The 24,830-nt window shown below is 41.4% G+C and overlaps 2 protein-coding genes across 3 annotated transcripts in view; both read left to right on the top strand.

Annotated features, from left to right (window-relative positions):
• The first annotated feature begins 349 nt into the window (after window positions 1-349).
• On the top strand, window positions 350-14,436 carry dvl3b (dishevelled segment polarity protein 3b). Its single transcript, XM_010770052.1, has 15 exons — window positions 350-941; window positions 2,512-2,581; window positions 4,638-4,753; window positions 5,629-5,741; window positions 6,278-6,413; window positions 7,089-7,179; window positions 7,299-7,368; window positions 7,569-7,708; window positions 8,334-8,410; window positions 8,544-8,611; window positions 8,712-8,861; window positions 10,300-10,431; window positions 10,922-11,089; window positions 11,190-11,393; window positions 13,162-14,436. Exons 1-15 carry the CDS (start codon window positions 781-783, stop codon window positions 13,512-13,514), a joined length of 2,049 nt encoding a protein of 682 aa, XP_010768354.1. The 5' UTR covers window positions 350-780; the 3' UTR covers window positions 13,515-14,436.
• Window positions 14,437-15,114: 678 nt separating this feature from the next.
• LOC104944507 (adaptor related protein complex 2 subunit mu 1) overlaps window positions 15,115-24,830 on the top strand; it is a 12,994-nt gene continuing 3,278 nt past the window's right edge. The window contains exons 1-8 of one of the 2 annotated variants that reach the window (XM_010770050.1): window positions 15,115-15,333; window positions 16,716-16,854; window positions 21,199-21,464; window positions 22,182-22,264; window positions 22,744-22,749; window positions 22,857-22,992; window positions 23,742-23,886; window positions 24,208-24,225. In XM_010770050.1, coding sequence (XP_010768352.1) covers window positions 16,781-16,854; window positions 21,199-21,464; window positions 22,182-22,264; window positions 22,744-22,749; window positions 22,857-22,992; window positions 23,742-23,886; window positions 24,208-24,225 — 728 coding nt within the window. In that variant the 5' untranslated portion in view covers window positions 15,115-15,333; window positions 16,716-16,780. The remainder of the gene's footprint in view (window positions 15,334-16,715; window positions 16,855-21,198; window positions 21,465-22,181; window positions 22,265-22,743; window positions 22,750-22,856; window positions 22,993-23,741; window positions 23,887-24,207; window positions 24,226-24,830) is intronic. The other variant, XM_010770051.1, reaches the window with a different exon arrangement.

Below are 24,830 nucleotides of genomic sequence, written 5' to 3'. Positions count from 1 at the left end.
GTTACTGCTGAAATGCAATGATTGTGAGGACAACCCAAGTCGTAAAAGGAATAAACATTTTCCATTTATTTTTTCCGCTGCATTCTAGGAAAATATATATAGGCTAGAGAGACAATTATAATGTTTGGGGCCTAGCGACTTTTTCTCGGCATAATTTCTGTCAAAGTAGCAAAGCTCCGAGCTACATAACTCCGCCACATCACATGCTTTACTGTAACTGATAGGGATGCCCCCCCCCGGCTGCAGGAGCCCTGTGCCCTTGTCTGACCGCCTCTGCTGACTCATGCACTGCAGCAGGAATCACCTCCTCCTCCTCTCCTGCGGAGGGCGCCCCTCCGAGACGGGCTTGGACGATTTCCTGCAGTTTCGTGTGCAACAAAGTACCGAGCTTGGCAGCTAGCAAGAAGAGAAAACCAACCCTTCAGAGATTGTTTATCTTGACTGCGTTTTTTCAAACTGGTTTTCAGTTATTTCTAAGCTTTCAGCGGCGCATCGGAAGTTTAATACAAACGAGAAGTTACGCGATTCAATCCTCGGACAGAGTTAGGACTATTTGTGGAGGAGCAAGGTGCTTTTTGGAATCGAAAAGCAGGCGCAGCGTTAGCGAGCTGGCGTAAAACAAGAGAACCAGGGCTACGCAGCGAGTCGGTCAGCCAGGGAGAGCCGGGAGGACTAGGGCACAGCCGCCGCCAGCGCCACGGGGAGTCGGGGCCCGAGAGGGAGCCTGCCAGGCCCTCGGCTTGATGCACCCTGCCTGCCTCGCCTTAGCCGCAGTCCGAGATGGGGGAGACCAAAATTATCTACCACCTCGACGACCAGGAGACACCGTATCTGGTGAAACTATCTGTGCCGGCGGACAAAGTCACTCTCGCAGACTTCAAAAATGTCCTCAAGAAACCAAATTACAAATTCTTCTTCAAATCTATGGACGATGACTTCGGGTAACTGTTCAAGAGTTTATGTGTTTAACATTGAATCAGCACAACTGCTTGGGTTAACTACGTAAACGCAGCTAGTTTACGTGATACCTCTGCCAGCTGGCTTGTCACCAGTTTCTGGTTACCTGACTGTGGATCATTAGCTACGTGCATTGCAGTTCCTTTGTTAGCTGCTAGCAGCGTTAGCAGGTCTGTTCAGCGTCCCGACGCCGTTTGTTTACATTGCCTGTGTGGCTAGCTTATGCGTTTTGTTCCTTGACTTTCTCTGACCAAGTTTGGTATTTGTCAGTTTCACGAACACTAGGGAAAGTCCCGAATGACACACAAACGTGTCTAATGTAAAGTGGGAACAGGAGTTATTTGACAACACTGACAATAAGCTGTTACTGACTGTCAGCTGGGGGCTAATGTATGGTTTGTGCTAACAGGCTAATGTCAGAATTTAAACGGTCTCAGTCAGTGAGCCCAGCAGGCCCCTGCTGTTGTTGTCTATTAGCCCGAGGAATGCAGAGTTGGACACAGGAATGCCCTGTTCATCACCCTGGCAGCTTTATGAGTATGTTCTTTTGTGTTCAAACAAGGCTGGAAAGCACTGCAGACGTTTTATGTTCCTCCAGACAGTGCCTTCTGCAGAGTTAAAATGGGGTAGAAATGTACTATTTTTAAAACATTTCAGCCAGGTTTCCAAAGTTGTTTTTGGCTTAACTCAAACTAGGGTGGGGCAACAACTTCTTAACATTTGCAAGTGGGAAAGGCATGTTTTGAAAGGAACCACAGCTATTCATGTTGTGAAGAAAGAAGGTATATTCTGTAAAACCTTTTCACCAAAAGCTAGTATAGATTAAGCAACCTGCCAGACTGGAATAGAGACTGGAATCCATATTTACCCAGACTCTAGGACAAAAGACTGACTGACCATCACTATTCCTTCTCAGAAAGGCATAGCTAATCTTAACATCACCAGCAGTCTGATGCTCTATAAAATAAATGCATTTGTTTTAGATTCTTCCTAGTTGTCACAAAAGTATGCTGAAGATAGATTGAAGTTAGCTGGAAATTCCTTCAGTGGAACTGGTTAAAAACACAGGCAGAACCGTGTTCGCCAAGGGAAATATATATCTTTATTTGACTTGTTAATTTCAGAGCCAAGAACTTTCCCCTTTTACGCAGCCTTTGATGCAAAGACATACAGTCCTTCTATATAAGGTTGAACGGGAAGCTTTCATTTAGGTTACCTTTATGCTTTCTTGACTCCCTTAAATATGTTCTTATATGCCAGCTACAAAGCATCAAGGAGCAGGTTCGTCTTTGCTTGAATTTGTAAAGTACAACTTGAATTGTTGACTTACCCTTATTACACAATATTCAGAAGGGATGTTTTCTACAGTAAATGTTCTATCGCTGGCTGGTAGTTTGCAACAACAGTGTAGTAAGTGCACTAATAAAATCCGCATTTGTTGTTTCAGTTGCCTGTTTGCATCCTGACTGAAGCATTGCCCATCTCCAGCCTCATGTTTATTGCCCTGAGAGTGCTTTTGTGTTTTGCTGAAACCAAGCTTTGTTCTCTTTACAGGGTGGTAAAGGAGGAAATATCCGACGACAACGCTAAGCTGCCCTGTTTTAACGGACGTGTGGTGTCATGGGTAGGTTCAAAATAAATCATGGGGTCTTTTTCTGGGTTGGTTAACTATTTTATTTTCCGTGTGCTTGTCTGTGTTCACTGTATTTGAGAGTTAAAGTGGCTGACTTTGTGTGCGTGCATGTATAACAATGATTCCCATCTGTTGCTCTGTTACCTAAATCATACTCCGTCTCCTGGGAGATGCCCTATGCATCTACCCGATAATATCATTATCAAATAATGATCCCGGGAGGAACAGACTCATTCAAACACCCTGCCCTTCTGCTCTCCTTTTTTTTATAACATGTTTTCAGAAACTAAGCTACAATAGTTTTAAAGTAATTTCCTTTAAGTCCTGACACACGCAACACATACATGTACTTGCATGCATTTAGAGGTTCTATAATGAGGCAAAATTATCCTGTCTCTACAACACAAGACATCTCTTGCTCCCTTCCTCTCCCCTCGACATTGAAATTAGGTTAAGAGCAAGTGAAATCGCAGGAAAATACCTGGTAACAAAGAGCCTCACTGCATGTCCTCTAACAAGAAGATTGAATCTCACAGGGTGTGGAGAATAAAGTTGAGAGAAAGAGTGCTCTGTTTCTTGATGTGAAAGGCTCATGCAGTTGGTTAATTTACTACAGTGTGGTTATGATTATAGGTTTTATTTTAGAGTCATCAACAAAGTGTTAATGCTGGTTGTTTGCGTGCATTATCCATCGTGCTTGTTCTAATGCGTCCTTTTATTGTGGTTGTTTTCATTCGATTTAGTGGTTTGGTGGTTGGCTGTGGTTCAAAGCCCGTTTCTCTTTTTGTGCATGCGTGTTTGAATATGTTTGTTATCTCTCAGCTTGGTGAAATGTTCCATGTATAATGAAACGTTATCTTTGTGGCAGTGTGTCCATTTGTTTGTCTCCAGTGTTCATCTGTTGTTTCAATGACATGATTGATAGTCCTCTGGGGTCCGAGGGGCCTGGCTTGCTATCATCACATCAACAGGCCATCACCCTCAGTCTGCTCGGTTGTATATTAATGTCAGCTGGCAACAAGATTTTGTCTATCACCATATTATTTAAACTTTCTGTTATTGCATCTTAACCAGCCAGTAGTACTGTTAACTACCATTAAACCTATACACACACAGTAAACTGGATAAAATGGTACATACAATTAGTTGTAGGGCTCATGTTCATGATGTTATTAGGTCTTCATTTAAAAAAGTTGAAATGTATTGATTAGTGAACTGAAAAATAATATTTCAGTTTTTGACCTGTGGTTGGTGAAAAAAAAAACCTGGGCTCTTTTCACAATCCTCTAACTTCCAAAGTCCTAATGAAGTATTAATGCTGAAGATGAAGATACATTTGATAAACCCTAGTTTAAAGTACAACCAGATTATTTGCACTGGTCTCTATTCCCAACAGCTGTTTTGCTCCTCATTATACAACAGATGCAATGTAGTTGTTAAAGCAATGGAGAATTATAGTCATAAATAACCCAACTATGACATAAACATCAAGCTAATATTGGTTTCCCACTATACAATTGTTTGCTCTTAAGCTTGTTTTTCTTGCAACTCAAGCAAGTACATGTTTTATTTATAATATGGACAACCTCCAAGTTTCCAAAAAATCTGTTGCAGAAAGTCAAAAAACTATATTGTGTGATCACAAATAACGTTGACTATAAAGTGCTGAAAGTAAAAGAAAAGACAGTAATGGCCCATTAGATCCATTCTTCCCACACTTTGGTAACCTAGGCAACTCTGTCGGGTAGACAAACAATGACTTGGCACAGACTCTTTCTTTCAGCTAGAAAATTTGTGGAAGACAAATAGATTTTTTGCTTTTAATGAGACATTGTAGTCTATAACAATCCTTTCTGCTGCCAAGCCTAAAGGCAGTGACAATAAAACAGGATATACCACCCAGCCCTTGAGTACAGAGTAGTGTAAACACAGGAGTGCTGTGACAGGGGTCTGCTGCCCACTTGCTCCGTGTCTTTCAGTAAATACTTTCGTCCAAGTGTTTGTCTCATTCCTCTGACTGACCCCACCTTGGTTGCTTGGTTGACAGCTGGTCTCTGGAGACGGGGCCAACACAGACGCAGGATCAGTGGCCGACAGCACGGAGGCAGCACCGCCTTTGGAGAGGACCGGGGGCATCGGAGACTCGAGACCACCCTCTTATCAGTCAGTATATACGGAAAATACTTTGTGTATTTATTTTATTGTGCAATAGAGTTATTTTGTAATGTGTGACTGTGGGTGCGTGTCATGTGTACTCTGTGCGTGGGTCTTGAATGACTCCTAATAACCACTGAGAGAGGAAACAGCAAACTAAATAGGAAAAGTATGACACCTTGTGACAGCTCAGGAGGAAATAAAATACTTTTTCTCAAATGCTTAGATTATTAAGTTATCTGCATTCTGTGTTCAGCTTTGTGTTGCCAGGCTTTGGTTCTTTAACATATTTGTTAAAAAGGATATATAGTACAGTCCTTGCATATTTTTCAGTGCAGTCTGGTAAGACTGCGAGTAAAAGCAAAGTTTAAAGTGTGTGTATACCACACCTGATGATACAAATAAATGGTAATAAGCTAACTTTACTGATATGGTTTGCTTCAAATAAAATGAAACCCAAAAGCAGCAAAAATGAAAAAAGGTACAGAAAAAAGATCAAATATGAAATACACAGATATGACTAACCACACCAACAAAACAGAGATCAAATTAAGAGCAGATTACATCTTTACAGTCTGCTGGTCAGGGTAGTTCATATAAAAGCCTGTTTATTAAGGGTGTTTTTAACATCCTGGTAGAAGTTTTTTGGGATGAAACCCGTTTACTAGCCTAACAATACACATTTAAAAACCACAATTCCTGCCAAATGTTCAACAACATATGCCTCAACTACACTGAGCAAGAGAAGGCTTTACGGTAAACACAGATTGTAATGTGATTATAGCAAGAAGCATTTACTCTCAACATTAAGCGGCTAAATGAGCTTAACTAACTTGGTAATGCTGTGTAATTCTATCTCTTTTAAATACTGTCTCTGTCTGCAGTGGGAAAGCAGCGAGCGCTCGGGACAGTTTGGACAACGACACGGAAACCGGCTCCATGGTGTCGCAGCGGAGAGAGAGGGAGAGGCCGCGGCGAAAACACTCCAACGAACAAGGTCAGAGAGATGTTTGCCTCGTAGGGTTTTCCTTTTTGTACTCTATGTATCTCACAACAAGGCAAAGATATTTATTTGATGGGTGCCACACATTTAAAGCTAGCCTGCAACTATCACATATTCTATAAACGAGTAGGCATGAAAGGCTTGTGCAGAGGTTGGATTAAAAAAGAAAAAAGATGTTGTGACAGAGCCATCACTGTAGAAAAAATATTACTGTACATGAATCACAGTAGCTCTTAAACCTTTGCAGTGGTAACTAGGTTAAAATATAAGCTGATTGTTTCAACATGATGCTGCTCTGCGGTTGATCTTATGAATAAGATGCAAAGAATATTTCAAAATGTCACCTTCGACTTTCCTGAATTCATTAGATATGTATCTATCAGTAACAGGCAAGGATTGAAGAGAGCAATTTTGTTAACTGAGAAAAGGTAGGCAATAAGTCAAAGAGTAGATTCTGACTCCTGACAGATTGACTCAAGGCTTTTATTTAACGTAACAAAGCACCTATATTTCCCGCTCTCCCGCTGCAGTTGGAAGGCAAAATGGCTTCCCGTCACGTTCGATGGGACGCGGCGGACCCGAGTACGACAGCTGCTCGTCCTTCATGAGCAGCGAGCTGGAGTCTACTTCCTGTTTTGATTCAGAGGATGATGATGCAACCAGCAGGTCAGATGTTCTGTGTAGATGTTCAAAAGTCTCATGAGCGCCGTTTCCAGTGAGGAAAAGGCCTTTTGGCTCGAGGCATGCATCTGGAGTTACAGATGATGGGTTTTGGCTGAGATTAGCACAGTCTAATTGTCTGGCGGTTTTTGTGGTGAGCCCCCCAGGTTCTCCTCCTGGAGTCGTAGAAATATCTGCAACCCACTTTACAGACTCTGCTGCGCTCAGTCCTTGGGCATCTACCAGGATGTTTTTTCCTGTCGATCTGGATAACAGCTTTATTGGTATAAGTTTCAGGTCATAACTTCTAAATGAAGTCGCAGGCTGTTTTTTAAGAAACGGTTAAAGAAGTGACTCCTAGGAAGCCAAGCTTTATGGTGGAAACTGTGTTTTAAAGGGCTTTTATTATGTAGGTAACTTAAGGCTTTAATGCGATATTTAGACTAGACCATTTAAAGGAAAGAATACGCTATAAGGAAAAAAAGCTTATGTTACCATTCACAATTTGATGTGCTAGGTTTTGGTTTTTTATTAACTTAATTCAGGTAGAGTTGCACTTTTAACTGAATTTATATGGTATCATTTATTTAGTAATGAAGCTTATATTTAGTCACATATTAAAGCCCTCAATATATTTGTATAGTGTTTTTAAAAGATGCCGTTTTGTATTCTTGTGTTCAGGTTTAGCAGCTCCACTGAGCAGAGCTCCTCTCGTCTAATGAGGCGACATCGCCGTCGCCGACGGAAACCCAAGGCCTCCAATATAGACAGGGTGAGAAAACACACTTGGAGGAAAAACAAGTTTAAAATAAAAATGTGTTGTAGTTTGTGACTTTCATTCTTCTTCTCATATTTTTCTTTCTTCCCAAATGTCACCTTTCTTCCATCCAGTCTTCCTCATTCAGCAGCGTCACAGACTCCACTATGTCTCTGAACATCATCACTGTCACGCTCAACATGGGTAAGACACGTGGAAGATGTGTACGCAATGCTATTTTAATTTGCTGGGATAAATAGTGTTCCCTTTTTTATTAAAGCCTCCCTATACAATCACACATTGGATGTGTAAGGACAAGACAGGAAAATATGCTCATTTACTGGTTTGACCACTGCTTCACTTCATTCTTGAATACACTTTCTCTGTTTCTCTCCTTTTCACAGAGAAGTACAACTTCCTGGGCATCAGTATTGTGGGTCAGAGTAATGAAAGGGGAGATGGAGGAATCTACATCGGCTCCATCATGAAGGGAGGAGCCGTGGCTGCAGACGGACGCATAGAGCCCGGGGACATGCTGTTGCAGGTGTGTGTCTGCGTGTGTGTGTGTAAGAATGAGTGAGAGAGACACACAGACAAAGAGGATGGAAAATGTGTGTCTCTGCATACCTGGGACATGAACCAGGAAAGTGTGTGTGGGTAGGGGCTGTGATGCTGTGTTTGGGTTAAGTCCCAGTGCCTGAAGTGGACTGAAAACACTTTGTAATGTGAGACCAATTCAAGTGTTTTTAATTCAGATGCACACGTGTGTATGATAAAAAAAATCTCAACTTTGATTAACACAATTAATGCATGAGACAGTATATCAACACTATTCCCATCATTTTCCGTCTCACTCCAACCTATGTAATCTCAATCTTATTATAATAAACTGTGTGAGCCTAAGTCAGTCAGCTGTGTTTACGGCTCTAATGGTAATTTTACTTTTTCATTATTTCAAAGCCTCTTCCAAATTCTAATATGTTACGCCATGTTGAACACTGCCAGTCCCACTAATGGCTTTGTGTAGTGGAATTTAATGGAATAATGGTAACTGTCAAGCGTTTATACCTCTTGTAAACAAATACATCAGTTTAGTGAAAGGTCAAATCTTTTCTCATAATACATTTTCTGCAAATATATGTTTTAAATTTCTTTTCTTCCCCCTGCAGGTGAATGAAATTAATTTTGAGAACATGAGCAATGACGACGCAGTGCGAGTACTGAGGGATATAGTGCATAAGCCAGGGTAAGCAGCAATCTGGCGAACATTAATACATACAAGCGTTGAAATCTGTATAAACCCAGGTGCAAAACAAGGACATGACAGAATCCTAATAAAGTTGAAGCTGATGATATTCTGTGTCTGTGTTTACCTCCAGCCCCATAACTCTGACTGTGGCCAAGTGCTGGGACCCAAACCCCCGGGGCTGCTTCGCTCTGCCGAGGAGTGAGTGTTCGTCTCTCTTTTTCTCTTTTCATTTCAATCAAATAACTACATGCAGACAAATTGGTTTAGCTAACTGCTAACCCTACATTGTATTAAACAGGTGAGCCGATCCGGCCCATTGATCCAGCAGCGTGGGTGTCCCACACGGCAGCCATGACGGGGGTTTACCCTGCGTATGGCATGAGCCCCTCCATGAGCACAGTCACCTCTACCAGCTCCTCCATCAGCAGCTCCATCCCTGAGACTGAGAGTGAGTCACTCCCCCCCCCCCTGCTGCCCCTGCTGCCACTTTTTAGGGCTTATCAACTACAAACTTATTCCTTAAGAAAAATACTTTGCTCTTATAATACATTATATTGTGTTTTGTTTCTAGGTAGATTTTTTTTATCACATTCCTTAATGTTTTTAATTTTTTTTATTATTATTTTAAAGAGACAGTTCTACAGCATGTTTTCTGTTGTGTTTTTGATATAGATAATTCATTATTCACAGTACATACATCTGATACAAGGCAACATATATAGTTAATAATTCAGGATTTCACTTTTTGCACATTCAGCTCACATTTTAGAGTTCCCCCTTTCCAATCTCCCAAGTAATAGCAGTATCTTTCTGAGAGAGGGTTTCTGTGTAAAGTGTGGCCCCGCCCTCTCTCTGCATTCCTGCAACTTCTCTCTGCTCCAGATTTGACTGAGTTCAGCCTCACAACTTCCATCTGCTCAATAACTCTTGAGAAAACTAACTCATAACTCACAACTATCATCTTCCCTGTAATCTTTGGAAGGACAGGGAGTTTCTTCTTTCTTTCTGGAGAAAAATCTTTCCTCGCACAACACACTTTCTTGATATAATCCACATGATTTACATTTGTTGTCATTTCCCCCCTCAGATTGAACATACGTTTCACATTATCACATTTATTGCTGCAATTTATGCTTTTTTTGCTTCATTTTTCATTTACTTTGGATAATTGGCCAACATTTTTGGTGCCAGGAGGTTTTTTAAGTTTAACTAAAGAGACGTTAATAAGGAGAAAAGAATGTTTGCAATTTTAAACAACAGTGTGTGAGTTTTAAGCCTTCTTTCTACACGTTTTACACCAGTGTTCAACAATCATACAGGGAGAAATCTGTCATGGACAACATGGCATTATTCTAAAACATCAGAGGGAAGTCCAGTTTATGTGGATATTCCAACCAATAGCAAATAGTATTGGTGTGTTGAAATGTTTATAAGATTTTGAAGATTTATAAATGTATTCCTTTGTTCACTTCTGATTGTTTACAAGTTATTTAAAATGTGAAAATCTATATGCATACAATATTAAACTGCCAAATGTAAAACAAAAATCCCAAAAGATGTTCGGTTTGGTAGTGTTTTACGGAGAACATATCATTTATTATGATCAGACTTTTCTTGGAGTTTTGTGAAGGCCTGCTCAGTTGAAGTCTTACTCAAACAAAGGTCTAGCCTAATCGGTCTGATTCATGATCGAGAAATAACAAGGGTCGCATTGCAGTCCAAACCACAGGAAGCCAAATATTATGAGGCAAATTCCAAATCATTTCTGGTGTTGTCAGAGATACGCTTACAGCTTGTGGCTGGGCTTTCACTAAGTTTATGGAAAACAAAACAAAAATGTGTGGGAGTTTGATTTGTTTTCACTCAATGGTGTCCTTCTTTCCCAGGATTCGATGACTTCCACCTCTCAATCCACAGCGACATGGCAACAGTTGCTAAGGCCATGGCCTGCCCAGAGTCAGGTCTGGAGGTGCGGGACAGGATGTGGCTCAAGATAACCATCGCTAACGCCTTCATCGGTATGTCAGTTAAAGCAAAGGGCATGATCCAGCATTTGTTATTGACTTCATCAGTATGCATGCACACCAAACTCTGATCTTTATTTGCTTTGTTCCGTTTTTAGAAATGGTGTGTCTCAGTGAAAGCCTCTTGTATGAATTCAGAATGAACAATAAACATCTAAATAATGTTGATCTGCAATGATAACTTGAGAAAAAAGTATCTCCTATTGTTGGGAAAAAAGTTGCAAAAATGGCAGAGAATGCTCTTTTCAACCTCTTTGATCTCAAGATGTACTGTTTTTATCTTATTTAAAGTTGAATATCATAAAATAAGTGTTTTCTGATACGGCTTCATTGCTAACCTAAACAGTCCAATTTCAATCGTAGACAGAAAAGGGTCACATAAACCTAGCTGATTCAATTTATATTATTTTTATATCAGGAAATGTTTCCAATGTGATGAGTAAAAAAAACAGTACCTAAAACGTGTTCGTCTTTGTGTCCTCAGGCTCTGATGTGGTGGACTGGCTCTTCCATCACGTAGAAGGTTTCTCAGATCGCAGAGAATCCCGTAAATACGGCAGCAACCTGCTGAAGGCCGGCTTCATCCGACACACCGTCAACAAGATCACCTTCTCTGAACAGTGCTACTACGTCTTCGGTGACCTCTGTGGCAGTAAGTGGACGCTAAGCTAAACCTATAGCACAAATAACAAGTTCATCAGTGGTGTATGACTGTGGAAAACGAAATCTGTTTTTTTCTTCTCCTCCCCTAGACATGACCCATCTTTCTCTGCACGACCATGATGGTTCAAGTGGGGGTGCTTCAGATCAGGACATTCTCCCCCCTCTGCCTCATCCCGGGGCAGCCCCCTGGCCCATGACTCTGCCCTATCAGTTCCCCATCCCACACCCGTACGACATGCAGCAGCCCCTCCATGGTGGACCAGGCGCCGGCAGCGCAGGAAGCCAGCACAGCGGTGAGTGACGAACATTCAACATGGAATAAAGAACAGATCAGTGAGAATTGGTGGAATAGAAAATAAATGCCATATCAAAACAGTCACCCCCTATAGACTTAAAACCTGTCTGTTTTTAAAGTTTGTATTTTGCTCCTTCTCAAAAAACAGCATCAGCAGTGAGGTCGAAACCATGTCAGTTTCATGTTGGAAACATTTATAAAAATGTCTGTAGGCACTGCCTGGAAATTCCTCTTCCCAATTATTCAATCGATGTTCTGCAAACACTATGTTGTACAGCTTGGTTTCAAAGACATCCTCGTCCTTGAGCTTTTAAAATTCAATATTACAATATTTATTTAAACCCTTTTCAAGTCTACAGAAGCATAGACTTTGGCAGAGTTTCATTTTGCAGGGTTTCCGTGGGGTCTTAAAAAGTATTAAAAGTTGATAAATCAATTTAGCGAAAATTAAGACTATTAAAAAGTATTAAACGGCATTTTCCAAGGTATTTAATTTTGTAGCTTGTTTTCATTAAGTATATAAATTGTCCAAAGAGGTTGTATTCTACAGTGTGCCTGAATGTAATCATTGCGTAGGTGTGTAGTGTGATTCTGTGTAGTTTATTTATGGCATCCCGTTGGATTTGACGTCATCTGAACAGGACATCGCACGCTCACTGCTTGATAGCGCGCGAAGGTCCGTTTACGCCGGTTGTTAAAGAACATCGTTATGGGGAAATGCAAGTTTGCGTCCAAATGGTTGGAAGATAAGGAAGAAGGACAATCAATAATGTATATAGTAAATGTGAGGTAAAGTGTGTCGCCAATGTAACCGGTTAAAACTCCAAGTGGCGATGAGGTCTTGAAATGTATGGAAAGGGTCTTAAAAAAAGTCTTAAAAGGTTTTACATTTGACTTCAGGATTCCTGCATATACCCTGTTTTGAGATGTTGTTTACCGTTTTATCCAAAGCCAGATGAGAAAATCAACATAAATTCTATCTCCACACTTTCTAAAGAGTTATAGGTCTGTCGGCTTGTTTAAATTAGCTTTCTTCAAAGAGCCCTTTCAAGCGTGAACAAATATGTGATCAAACAGCTCCAAAGCAGCCTTATTTACATGTTTTATTTGTGTGTTTAACATGCTTAGGAATAGAACAACAACAGCTGGGCCCACTGGCTACGCAAAACACCACAGATGTCGAGTCTTTATTCTGTTTTTGCACACTACCATTGAATATACTGCTGAATAGTTAAACAGGGTACAACATTCACATTAGAGTTGATATACTGTGAATTGCTTTTTATGGAATCTTTCTCTAGTCCTCATAGTCTGGGCTAAGCTGATTCCAAACACCCTATCTAAAGACGTTAGATAAAATATATTTTCATACGTATGTGGGTTTGATGACAACAAGCATGCTTCTTATAATGTTAGAAGGTTCCTTTTAGCGTAGACATGGTTATGGTTTTAAATGAATCAGCCTAGAGAACTTCCCTCTAAAGCAAGCAGGCTATTTTGTGGTAATAAAATGAAAACATTTAATTGCCTTCAGTAATGGCTGGGCTGTTTGGCCTCTGAAAGGCAGTGGGTGCTTGGTGAGCATGTCTGCATTAGTCATGCATCTCTCCTGAGAGTCTCCCACTAACTGGGTCAGTACTGCGTCACTTCACTGGCGAACAGATGGGTGGGTGAGAGGCTCATGTAGGTCACTCTGCTTTTAAATAAATGCAAAGTGTCAGTTAATTACACACTAATATTATTAATATTCTTTCTTGTTTCTACAGGAAGCAGCGGCTCTAACTGCAGTAAGAATGAGGGGAAGAAGTCCAGTGGCAGTGAAAATGAGATCAGGAGCCACCGAGCTCCCAGCGAGCGCTCAGTGGCCCCCCCTAGTGAGCGCAGCATCCGTAGCTCTGTCAGCCACCGCAGTGCCAACTCCCACTCAATAGCCTACGCTCAGGGCCTTGTCTACGGCCCCCCCGGGCTGCCGCCCCAGCCCCCACATCTCTCTACATCTGCACCTGGCGCCCCTCCAGGCAGAGAGCTCACCACCGTGCCCCCTGAGCTCACTGCCTCACGCCAGTCTCTGCGCATGGCGGTGGGCAATGCCGGAGAATTCTTTGTTGATGTGATGTAACGAAGGTTGTAGGCCGATAACAAAAGTAGCAGATTGGGCTTTCCCGTGTCATTATGAGACTGGGAAGAACCGGAGGGAGGGAAGATTGCAAAAGCTGTAACCCAAGGCCTTGATTCCACTCTCCTAAAAGCAGAAGTGGAACCAACACTGTTGTGTATGTTGAGAGAAAATGTTCCTCCTCCCTTGTGCTTTTCTTCCTAGTAGTAGTGACAATACTTTCTTCAGTGAAGAAGCCCCCTCGCTCAAGATGGAACCAAAGCGCCTTTCTGAGTTACCCCTCTTCAGTGGGGGAAGAGTTTGCGTTAGGACAAAGAGCAAGAGAGGAAGGGAGGCGGTGGAATTGGACAGCTGGGGAAAATGACTCAGCGTTTTCTACATGGATGTTTTTCATTTGTTCTCTTCACTCTTCCCTCTGCCTGCCTCCCTTATCTAACACACTCTGTCCTCCCCCACCCCTGTACACGTCAAAAACTGCAAGAAAGAAGCTTCTTCCCTCCTTCCGTTCTTTCAATTCACCCCTGCTGACCTCCTAACAAAGAAAAAAAAGCTCAGATGAACACTAACTGTTAACCTTATTCAGACTTTTAAAATGTTTGCTTGACTTAAGAGAGAAAGAAATGGATACATGTGTATGTAGTGCAAAAGAACCGAAGTCCTTCTAACTGTAAGAATGCATTTGTTTTATTATATACGTAGTTGGTCACAACTAGTTTCATTTTACAATCTAAACATGAGCATTCAGCTTAAAGAGTCATTTTTACACGACACAGCTGCATTTTCATCTGTCAACCAGAGCATTTTAAGACTCTTTCTTGTGATAATGTATAGTCGGGAAATATTTCTTACCATGTCTTTCACACTACTCTTTTATCAAGGAAAAATTTCTTTTTATTTATAAATATAGTTTTATGACTTAACTTTGCTTCGTTGTTATGTTTTTATTTGAGTGTGTGTGTGTGTGTGCATATGCTTGTTAAGCAGTATTTTTCAATCCTGTGTTTTTTTTTGTTCAAGTTAACCGGGGTCATGTTTGCATTCAAAGGCAGTGGATTCCACACTGTCCAAGATTAGGAATGTGAAGGTTAGGCAATCTGGTGCACAGATGTGTGTGTGTGTGTGGGGGGGGGATGTGGTTGTGTGCAAGTGATCAGTCTTGTCTGTGTACATTTAGACTGGCTTTAGAACTAAATGACCCGAGGCCAAAATGCCCTATGGTTATAGAAGGGGGGGAAAACTCATGTAGAGATGGTTTAATTCAACTTGGACAAACAAAAAAAAGAAGTGTTGCATCAGATGGACTCTGCAGGACAGGATTCACCAAGACCACCCACACAACCTAGTTTTAAGGATAAACACATTTTATTTTTGCATTCAAGGAAATTAGGATTATTGCACACAGAAGGTGGGAGTTTAGGAGAGACTAAATGAATACCACTGTGTTACTCAACATTTAATGAAACAAGTTGGATTTGTGCCAACATTCTCCGGAAAGTCCATTTTCAAAAGAGGGCAAGCCCCCCGTGCTGCACTGTATAGTTACACAAACATAACGCTGAAACAAATAATTGACCAGTAGCCCGTTTAGCTTATCATAACAGGGCCTGGGTGCGGTTTACACATCGCTCCAGCCGCGCCTTTTCCTGTCACAACGGAACGGCTGTGCGTAAAGACGGCGGGTCAGCTGACAGCTATCAGAGAACCGGGAGGAAGGAGCGGAATTAGCGGGTGTGTGAACTGGGAAGAGACTGGAACCTGGCAGAAGCTATATCCGAGGACAAACGGGGAGCGAAAGACTGGTGGCGTTCGTGAGAGAACTGGGGTAAGTTCACCATAGTCGAGACGGTAACATGTTTCTCGTCAAAAATGATCAACTGTAGCGAAATAAACGTTTCTGGAAGCCGGGGAAACTGTTACAATCGCGTTCGATGCTAGCATTAGCATTGTTAGCTGCCGCTCTGTTGGCTAACGTCAAGCTAGCAGCGGCAGGTACTATGCTAACCGACTAGAGGCTTCTTTTCTACTCAATATAAAAGGACACAATATGCAATGTATGTACTTTCTTAACGGGTTGATGTATTTGTGAACAGTCAGTGTTATACGTTTACATTTATAATGTGTATGTTGTCGTTAATTAATAGTATTGCGTTTGAAAGAGTCGTCAACAGGTCTGGTTTTCTTCACCGGAAGTCCATTTAAAATTCCGCACGGCTCAACGCTGCTTCGCCGAACACCACCGCCAACTCGCCTGCTATCGTAAGCTAAATTAGCTAGCTACCTCTCACTTGGTCTATTCTCCATCACTTTGAGCTGAAGGTCAAGTCTCCATCAGTATTGTAGCCACTTAAGAAAGCTTAAAACCAAGTGGTACAAGCAAACATGTCCCCCATCCGTCGATGAGACATTAGAAAATATGAAAAATGTATGAACGTTAGGAAATGGCCCGAGTGAGCAGACATCTTGACTTCGACCAATAAAAGGGCGATTAAAACTACTCATGTCTTGTGCACGAATTATTCGGTCACGACCCGGTCAAGTCTTTATGGTGACATTATTTTATCATCTTGGACATGGTTGTGTTGCATACTTCCTCTGTCCACCGTGTGTTTAAGTTATCTGGCCTCTGTCTTCGAGGAATTTCAAGCATGTCCTTCATCTCCTGGTTTCCAGAAGCTTCATTCTTGAATTAGAAGAAACTGCTATGATTGTATTTGTCTTAGACACATGCAAGCTACTACAACAGCTGCACTGCCTTTAAATGAGATGAATGAAGGTGTCTTTAGGTTTAATCTTACTTGAGATGCCAGATTTACACCTGCTAGTAAAAGGCAACAGATTTGTAGCTGGCTACTTGGTGACATCCTGCTCCAAACTGGTTGCTGCTAATCTGCTGTTAATCTTACTTTGTACAGAAACGAGGATTTGACTGTAGTGTGGGTAGTGGTAGTGGAGTCTCCTCAGCCTTTATCAAAGGGATTGATGATGTGTGTATGCACACAGCTAAAATGAGTCGCCACAGTGGGGCAGCTGCAGGGTATATTCAATTGGCAATAGAGTGATGTGTGTGCGTGAGAGAGAAAGAGAGACAGGAAAAGTGGATGTGAGGGACAAGTGCTTCCCTGTGCTGTTGGTCACTCCCTCACTTTTCACTGCTTTCCCTTCTTAAACATCCCTTTTTTCTCTTTCCCTGTTTCCTTCCTGCAGTCTCTCGCTCTTCTCATGCCGGGTTTGGTTTCACCATGGCCAGTTGGGACTGAGAAGCAGCCAAAATGATCGGAGGATTGTTCATCTACAACCACAAGGGGGAGGTCCTCATCTCCCGGGTCTACCGAGACGACATTGGGTATGTTTCCCAGGAGCAAAACTGCTCTAATATGTATCCTACATTTTTGGGGAGTTCACTTCAAAGAGAAGTGCTTGAATGAGCAGGGGTGAACGGGTTCAGATTGATAATGAAAGGATGAAAGAGGATTATGTAGCTCTTCCAAGCTTAGTAGTTGACATAGGTGTCTTTTGTTTGTTTTGTTATCTCCACGGAAATGTGGTAAATAATTGCGCAAGCCAGGATTACATTTAGGAAAGTATTACTAGCCCTTCGAGAAAAAACACAGTTTTGCTATGATTAGAATGTATTTACAAGTAGAACAAACAGAAGAAATGACGTAGGTATTCTCCCGATAAATGAATAAAAAACACAAGGGACTATGAGAAATAACCACAATAAGACAAAGGTATTGAAATGCGCAATCAGTTAAAAAAAATATTGTTGTTTTCATTCAATATTGTAACATCAGTGGTGATACAAGACACACATTTTTGTATTTATCATAATGGTAATAAGATACAATCATCTTTCTTCACCTTAAATCAAATAATTTCTTAGGTTTTGCATGGAGGGATGCAAAGTAAATAGTTGCCTGGTTGGGGTAAAGGAGTGTTAAAATGGCTGACAATGAATAATCCGTGGCTCATTTTAAATGTTGAGCTAAAAAGAGATTTAAACTAACAACTTAACGGGCTGAGACAGGAGCCTATCCAAAGACGCTGACATTTGATTTCTGATGAAAAATATATTGTTTTGAATATGTGTGGCTAAAACATGACCGATTCATATGAGTATGTAATGGCCAGACGTTCTGTATAAGCTAAAGAATGTGAATATATTTCTTATTTACTGTTTGTCTTCCTTTCCTCTAACTTGTTTGTTTCTTTGTGACACATGTTTGATGTGATTCACCTGTATTGGACATACCCTTTCCCCATGCATACACCCAATTGTCACTTTGTTTTATTTAAACCCTGCCGCATTCATTGATTGATTTTGAGTGCAGGTGTCTCCAGAGCAGACACCATTCCAGTGCCATGTAGATTTACACCGTGAGGGTCGGCAAGGTACAGAGAGGGCACATGGTGTCAGTTATGTAGGTACACAGCAGCTGTGCAGGTCAGTAGGTTATTTGTGTATGTAGACCTTTAAGCCAACATATCATACTCAGTATTTTTGTGATTTAGGGTCCCCACAGTTTCAGACTACATTTGAACATATACCTCTATGAGACATATTGACAGCACGATGCATGTGCATTTGTTATGAAGATGGATACATATGTTATGAATGATCCAGAAATCTAATTGAGGATCTTTCTAACAGCCAAACATCAAGTGCACAATCATAAGACTTATCAAGCCAGCTAATATGACTAGCCTGGTATTGTTGACCGCCCGGCTCCTGTTCTTGCACAAAACAGGCAGCGCATCTTAGCAGCATCCCCCTGCCCTGAGCCTGAAAACCTTCTCTACGCAGCAGACCAAAACTCCTGTGCTAGCCGTGTAAACATCAACACTCGCCCAGTGCTCCCAGTTTGGGCTGCACGGCAACCTGAGCTAACAGCTGATTCGCTTTTTGCAGCTAATAGTTCAGTTAGCATTACTTAGCAGCAGGAAAAACGTTCTGTCCATCAGGAAAAGATGGAGGAAACAAAAAAAGAGAACTAATTTCCCCAAAAATCCTTCCACTTACATGAGCCTTACGCTCTCTCACACATCATGATTTGTCGGCCTGCTCAGCAAAGATAGATAGTGCAAACACTGCCAATCGAGGCACAGAGAGGAACTGACAGATGCCATTCTTCCTCCTACAAGTCAGTGTAGCATCAAAGTAATATAGTCAACTATGATAGGCTCGAAAGCATTTGAAAATGGGCATTCCTTGAATTATTTTGTTGTAGGGTTAGAGGTGCTAAGAAGCCTATGAATATGGGCACAAACAGAGTAGTATATTATGCTTCACTGACTAAGACCCTATTAAATATTCTGTTTGCAGTTTTTTTGACCTACAGGTTTACTTCTGCTACAATCCCTTTCACATTGTTGTCCTGTTTCTATGCAGCAATCTGTAAAATAATGGTGGCTGCTTTATCAGTCCAGTGGTAGCACAGATAATATGCAGCTGCCTCCGCTTCTTCAGACACAGCACAATGCATACTGCAGAATATCACTGATAGGTACTAAAGGAACCAACACAATATTCATGCCATGATAACCACAGTTTATTTTGCCAAATAATGAAAAAAGGAAAACTTGTCATTTTGTGGAATTTCCATAGAGTGCTGCAGATATGATGTATTTTTGGAGGCCAACAGGGAAGTTAGCATTGTTCTATAAACAACAAAAGAACAACCTCTGAAGTCTCACTTAGCCCTTTTTAAAGACGCGTAACAGTTCAAAAGTTAACAGTATTCACTGACATACTTTATGTTTTAGCACAAAAATGTGAAACTCCTTTTAATTATGTTAACAAGTGACCTTGTTTCTGGTATTTAACCAAAACCAATTTAAAAAAAAAAAAAAATGCTAAGTTGAATCCAGGTTTAAGGCGTAATTCCTGCAGCACTCACTAAAAATAAAGATAACAGCAATAGAGTTTTCTTATTATGTTCAGTAGAAAACCTGGAAATCCAGGTTTTGTCTCCACCATGTTCCCACGGCATCATTTGCTAATGGTGATCCGCCCTGTTGCCGCAACACACAGAGTAAACCAGACTGTTTATGTTGCCGCGGTGTAGGGACAAAATGTTGTGTTGAAATCTATAATCGCACTTGTTTTAATATTGCAAGTGAGCTGAAGCAAAAATGGACCCACTTGAAGCAAAAAAGAAGCGGTTTTGGAGTCATACAATGTATCAATATGCACTTGCCATACTGTTGTCAGGCTACAGTAGATTAAAGAGCAATATGTTGTGCTGGTGACTCGTTCCCAACATGTTCAGTTACAATGATGGCATCATAATAAACACCATGTTACTCACTCTGTCTGTGTACACGATGCACGAAAATGTCTCTTGTGCATTTTTGTCTCTCTCCTCTCCTTTTACTTCATCCTTGTTTCCTCTCTATCCTCTGTATCACCATTTTCCTCCATCTGTCCATCTTGGCCCCTGTAGGAATAGGTAAGAGATGCTCGAGCCTATCAAGCATGACCCCTCCCCCGCTCATGGCCACCGATCAATGACCCCCTGAAACCCCTAACTGCATGCCCATTGATTCCACAGACAACTTCCTGATACTTCCTCTGAGCATGAGTCACCTGTCATGACATTGCAGTGGTGATAAACCACCAGACACTGAAGTGCAGCAGCCAATTCAAACAGGCAACACATCCAGCCACTGCCACAGCCATTCAGTGTATTACTAAAGTATTATAAGTATTATTGATACCCACAAGCAGCTTTACCTAAGCATGTTGTCTGAGCATGGGGTATGACGGTTAACGTAGTTCGTACCACCTTTGATTCTGCTGTGAACTTTCACAAACAAATTGGAAAAGTGTTTCGGTATGTAGAAGATATAGTAGATTTAAACTTAGAAAAGGTTTATGGTCACAAATAACCTGAAAAAGTTATTGAATTTGAAATATATTATTTTCTAGGCCTGGAAAGATACTCTTTGGAAAGTGGCTTATTATATCCCAAATTAGATCAAACAACCTCAAACATCAGTGTTTCATGATTTGTTTCATTCTTTTCATTTTAGAGCATATCAAATAGTAGTCTTGAATATAAGATAAGTTTGAGTCAGTTTACACCTCAGGAGGTTTTGGTCTTCCTGTCAGATCGTGCTGCATCCTCTGGTCTAGACCCCGTTGTTTATAAATCCCCATTAGGAAAGGCTGTTTCCCTATAGCATTGTAGCACTAAGGTAAATGTTATCTCACTGATTAGCAGAGTATTCCATTTTATTAAAATAGAGAAAAAATAATCTAAAAGTCAGTTTCTGACAGTATAGGGTGAAAACATCTCTTTGGAGTCTATATAATTAAGTATTATGTTGCTGGGTGTCCTCCTAAACTCTTCCCTCTCCCTCCTGGTAATTATCTGCATTTACACAAAACAACGCTCCTTTTTTCTAAGCGCACAAACTCAAGGTACCCTCTCCCCGTTGGTTGGGAAAAGTTTTGATTATGTTATATTCCTCGTGATGGGTGGATATGCTGTTGAGGTCTGACGGGATTATTTATTTTGAGTCCAGTGCAGAACTGGATATCAAACTCAGCAAATATTCTCACAGGATGTCACAGGGTGGGGTGGTGTTAACAACGGTCTGTTATGCAAAAGCCTGAAACAATTCTCTCAACTCAATCGTCTCTTTCTTTTCCTCTGTCTCCATTTCTCTTTTTTCCCGATCTCAGGCGTAACGCGGTCGATGCGTTCCGTGTGAACGTGATTCACGCCCGGCAGCAGGTTCGATCCCCGGTGACCAACATCGCCCGCACCAGCTTCTTCCATGTTAAACGCTCAAACATCTGGTTGGCGGCCGTCACCAAGCAGAATGTCAACGCCGCCATGGTGTTCGAGTTCCTTTACAAGATGTGTGATGTCATGACGGCCTACTTTGGCAAGATCAGCGAGGAGAACATCAAGAACAACTTTGTGCTCATCTACGAGCTGCTGGATGGTAGGAAACGAAAACTCAATAATGTTTTCCTAAATATAATCGAGTAAATCAGGGAACTGGGCATCTCTGGATCTTATATCAAACTATTATTCTACGTAGTATTTTTTTAATAGTAGGGATACCACAAGAACTGATACTTCAGTACCTATGGTGCTAAAATACTGAACTGTAGTACCGCCTAGCTTCTCTCTCCAATGGTGTCCCAACCTCCCGGGGACGATGGAAAATGTGTTTGGGACGCAGTACACTCTATTGGTTCCATCAAGAAAAGCACACTCATTTTCCCTTATTATGCTACATTATTAAAAGCACATTTGTGTTGTAATCTGCAGCAGGAAAGAAAGTGAACAATAACTGTTAGCTGTCAGACGTGTGTGAACAAGAGGCTCCATAAAAGGTGCATTCAGTATAAATGTGTACTATGCAAAGTTCAATTCTAAAGCTGTCATGATGTGTTCAATGTAGTAAGAAACTTGAAAAAATACAGTTGGTTGAGAAGTTTTCATAGCAATATTAAATGGATATTAGCGAAGGAGATATGACTGTCCAAATCATTTCTGGCATGGTGACAAACCAAACTCAAAGTGACCTGTTTGGCATTATACTAAGCGTATAATGTCAGACTCGGTCAACACTGGTTCTTTCCACTGCTGCGTGCCCTAGAGTCCTCACCCACCTTATCTCTAACCGACAGTTTATCTGTTTGTGTTCACACAGAGATCCTGGACTTTGGATACCCCCAGAACTCAGAGACTGGAGCTCTGAAGACCTTCATCACCCAGCAGGGCATTAAGGGACAGGTCAGTGAGACCAGGGCAGTCTCAAACTGTTAGTCATGAAGGTTTTACAGTCAGTTTATGTTGAAACAGGTGTCTATTAAGATAAATGGGCATTTTAGTGGCTGTTGTTTGTGGTGCAGTTGGATTTTATTGCATCACAGTCAGATTGATGTGCTTATATCGGTGAGGGTAGACTAAATATTATAAACGCCTCTAAATGTCACCCAAGACCTTGAGAATCACGAGTGATAGACGGATGATAAATATGTAATGGGATGTCCAGAGCCTATTTTCTTCATCTGGATTAGGCATAGATATTACACATTGTATTTGCAGTGTCTACAGTGGTGTGATGTAATGCTATAGACACAAAACAACAGGAAGCGATTAGAGGGAATGTGTAATGTTGCGATACAGTAATACAACTAGTAATATTTTGTATTTACATTTTATTTTTCTGTTCTCTCCTTGTTTGCAATCCTCAACTCTGCATCATTCAGCACCAGGTAAGAACCGACGTTCTAAGGAAATTATTTGTATCCACATGTGGAACCATGTCTGTCGGCGGTCTGCTGTTGTTAGTGGTGCTACAGTTTCTCTCCCTGTCTCCCAGACAAAGGAGGAGCAGTCTCAGATCACCAGCCAGGTGACGGGGCAGATCGGCTGGCGTCGGGAAGGCATCAAGTATCGCCGCAATGAGCTCTTCCTGGACGTCCTGGAGAGCGTCAACCTGCTCATGTCACCACAAGGTCTGTAAACTGCTGAGCATGCATTATTTATTGAAACTGTATCATTCAGAACAACTGCGGACAGTAGTTAGCTGTGTCTGTGTTTAATGCCACTGTAGTGTATTTATTATTTGACTTTGATGTTAGACGTAAGACATTAATTCATCAATACTTCTCAGACTCTATGAACGATCACAGTTCATAAGAAAATCCAATTATTAGGTTTATGAGTCTTTTGATTGTATCTCACAATCTTCATTTATTTCACTTTAAAGGCTCTCAAATGGAAAGTCAGAGCAGAATGATTGCAAACTGACTGCTATGAACATACTGACAGCCGAGCAGGAGGCTAGCCGCTAACAGTGTTACCCTTAAAGGGGAAACTGTAGACTGGGCGTTCTGTTTGCCGTTACATGCTGTCGGTCAGGACAAAAGTGATTGGCTGTAAGCACCGTGTGAGAGCAGCGCTGAGCGGAGTCCATTAGCAGCCAGTGGGACATGCATACGGACTCTAGCGCACAAACATACATGAGCAACAAGCCGTTTGTGTTTAAAGCATAGAGACGTTTGAATTACAATAAACACAGGGGGTCCGAGACTAAAACATGACTCCACTATATCTTCACATAGCAAATGGTTGTTTCCTGTGTTATTAATGTTGAGTCTTTAAAAGAGAGCTTAGAGAATTAGAGTTTAACAACCAAATGGAGGAAAAACAGATGTTGTGGTGTGTCCAGTTTGAGACTCACGTTATTCCCCCTCCTCTCCAGGCCAGGTCCTGAGCGCCCACGTGTCGGGCCGAGTAGTGATGAAGAGCTACCTGAGCGGGATGCCCGAGTGCAAATTTGGCATGAACGACAAGATTGTCATCGACAAGCAGGGCAAGGGAGGAACGACGGAGGACACAGGGAAAAGGTCAGTGAAGCATCGAGCAGACGGCAAAATGTTTATATCAAATCAACTATACTTTTAAAAGCAAGGCTGAAAATCATTTGGATAATTTGCAAATTCCGTTTCTTTAAGAATGTTACTTTTTAAGCTTGAACATGTATATTCACTGTTAAGTCAAAATGTAAGAGACCACCTCGTCCGTTTAAGCCCTGTCTGTGTTATGAGTGTTGTCTGTCCTGCTGTTTGCAACAAGACAGCTTTTACAATTTATTTTTCATTTTTCTTTCCTTTGGATGCGTCCCTCCTTTCTTTCCCTCTCTTTCTTTTCTATGTGCTGTACCTCAGTGATTTAGGGGGAGGAAGGTACTGTACTGACAAGTGTCCTCACCTTCTGACACACACACACACACACACACACACACACACACACACACACACACACACACACACACACACACACACACACACACACTTATCTTGTTGAAGCACATTAAGGCCCAATTCCAACGGTTTCAAATCAGCATCTCTTGGACAACATTTTTAATGAATAACTAAAATAAAACTCCAAACATCTTTAATTGTGTTATAAGCTTCTTAGTTTTTTCAACATTCTGTAAATATACACAACTTTATACTAAAAGGCATAGGTATGACTAAACACAGGTATGGTCCTAAGTTAAAAACATATGAGGTTGTAAACAGCGTGCTTCCTGACGGACACACACAGCGTTGAGAGCGGTCAGGTAGGGCAGCACGTGAAGTCAGCACCGATGCAGACTCGCTGTTTGAGGGCTTGATAACCCACTCCCCCTCCACACTCGTTGGTTTGGAACAGCACCTAATGTGGCGGACCCTCCGCGCAAACGTAGGGGTAGTGTGTGTAGGGGTAGTGTGTAGGGGGTGGATTGGAATTGGGCCTAAGAATCATCTCATGCACTCAATACAAATCAAACACTCCATGTTAAGTA

This window comes from Notothenia coriiceps, unplaced genomic scaffold, assembly GCF_000735185.1.
Source record: "Notothenia coriiceps isolate Sejong01 unplaced genomic scaffold, NC01 NC01_scaffold00008282, whole genome shotgun sequence".
Taxonomy (NCBI): Eukaryota; Metazoa; Chordata; class Actinopteri; order Perciformes; family Nototheniidae; genus Notothenia; species Notothenia coriiceps.
This window is presented reverse-complemented; position numbering and strand designations above follow the sequence as displayed.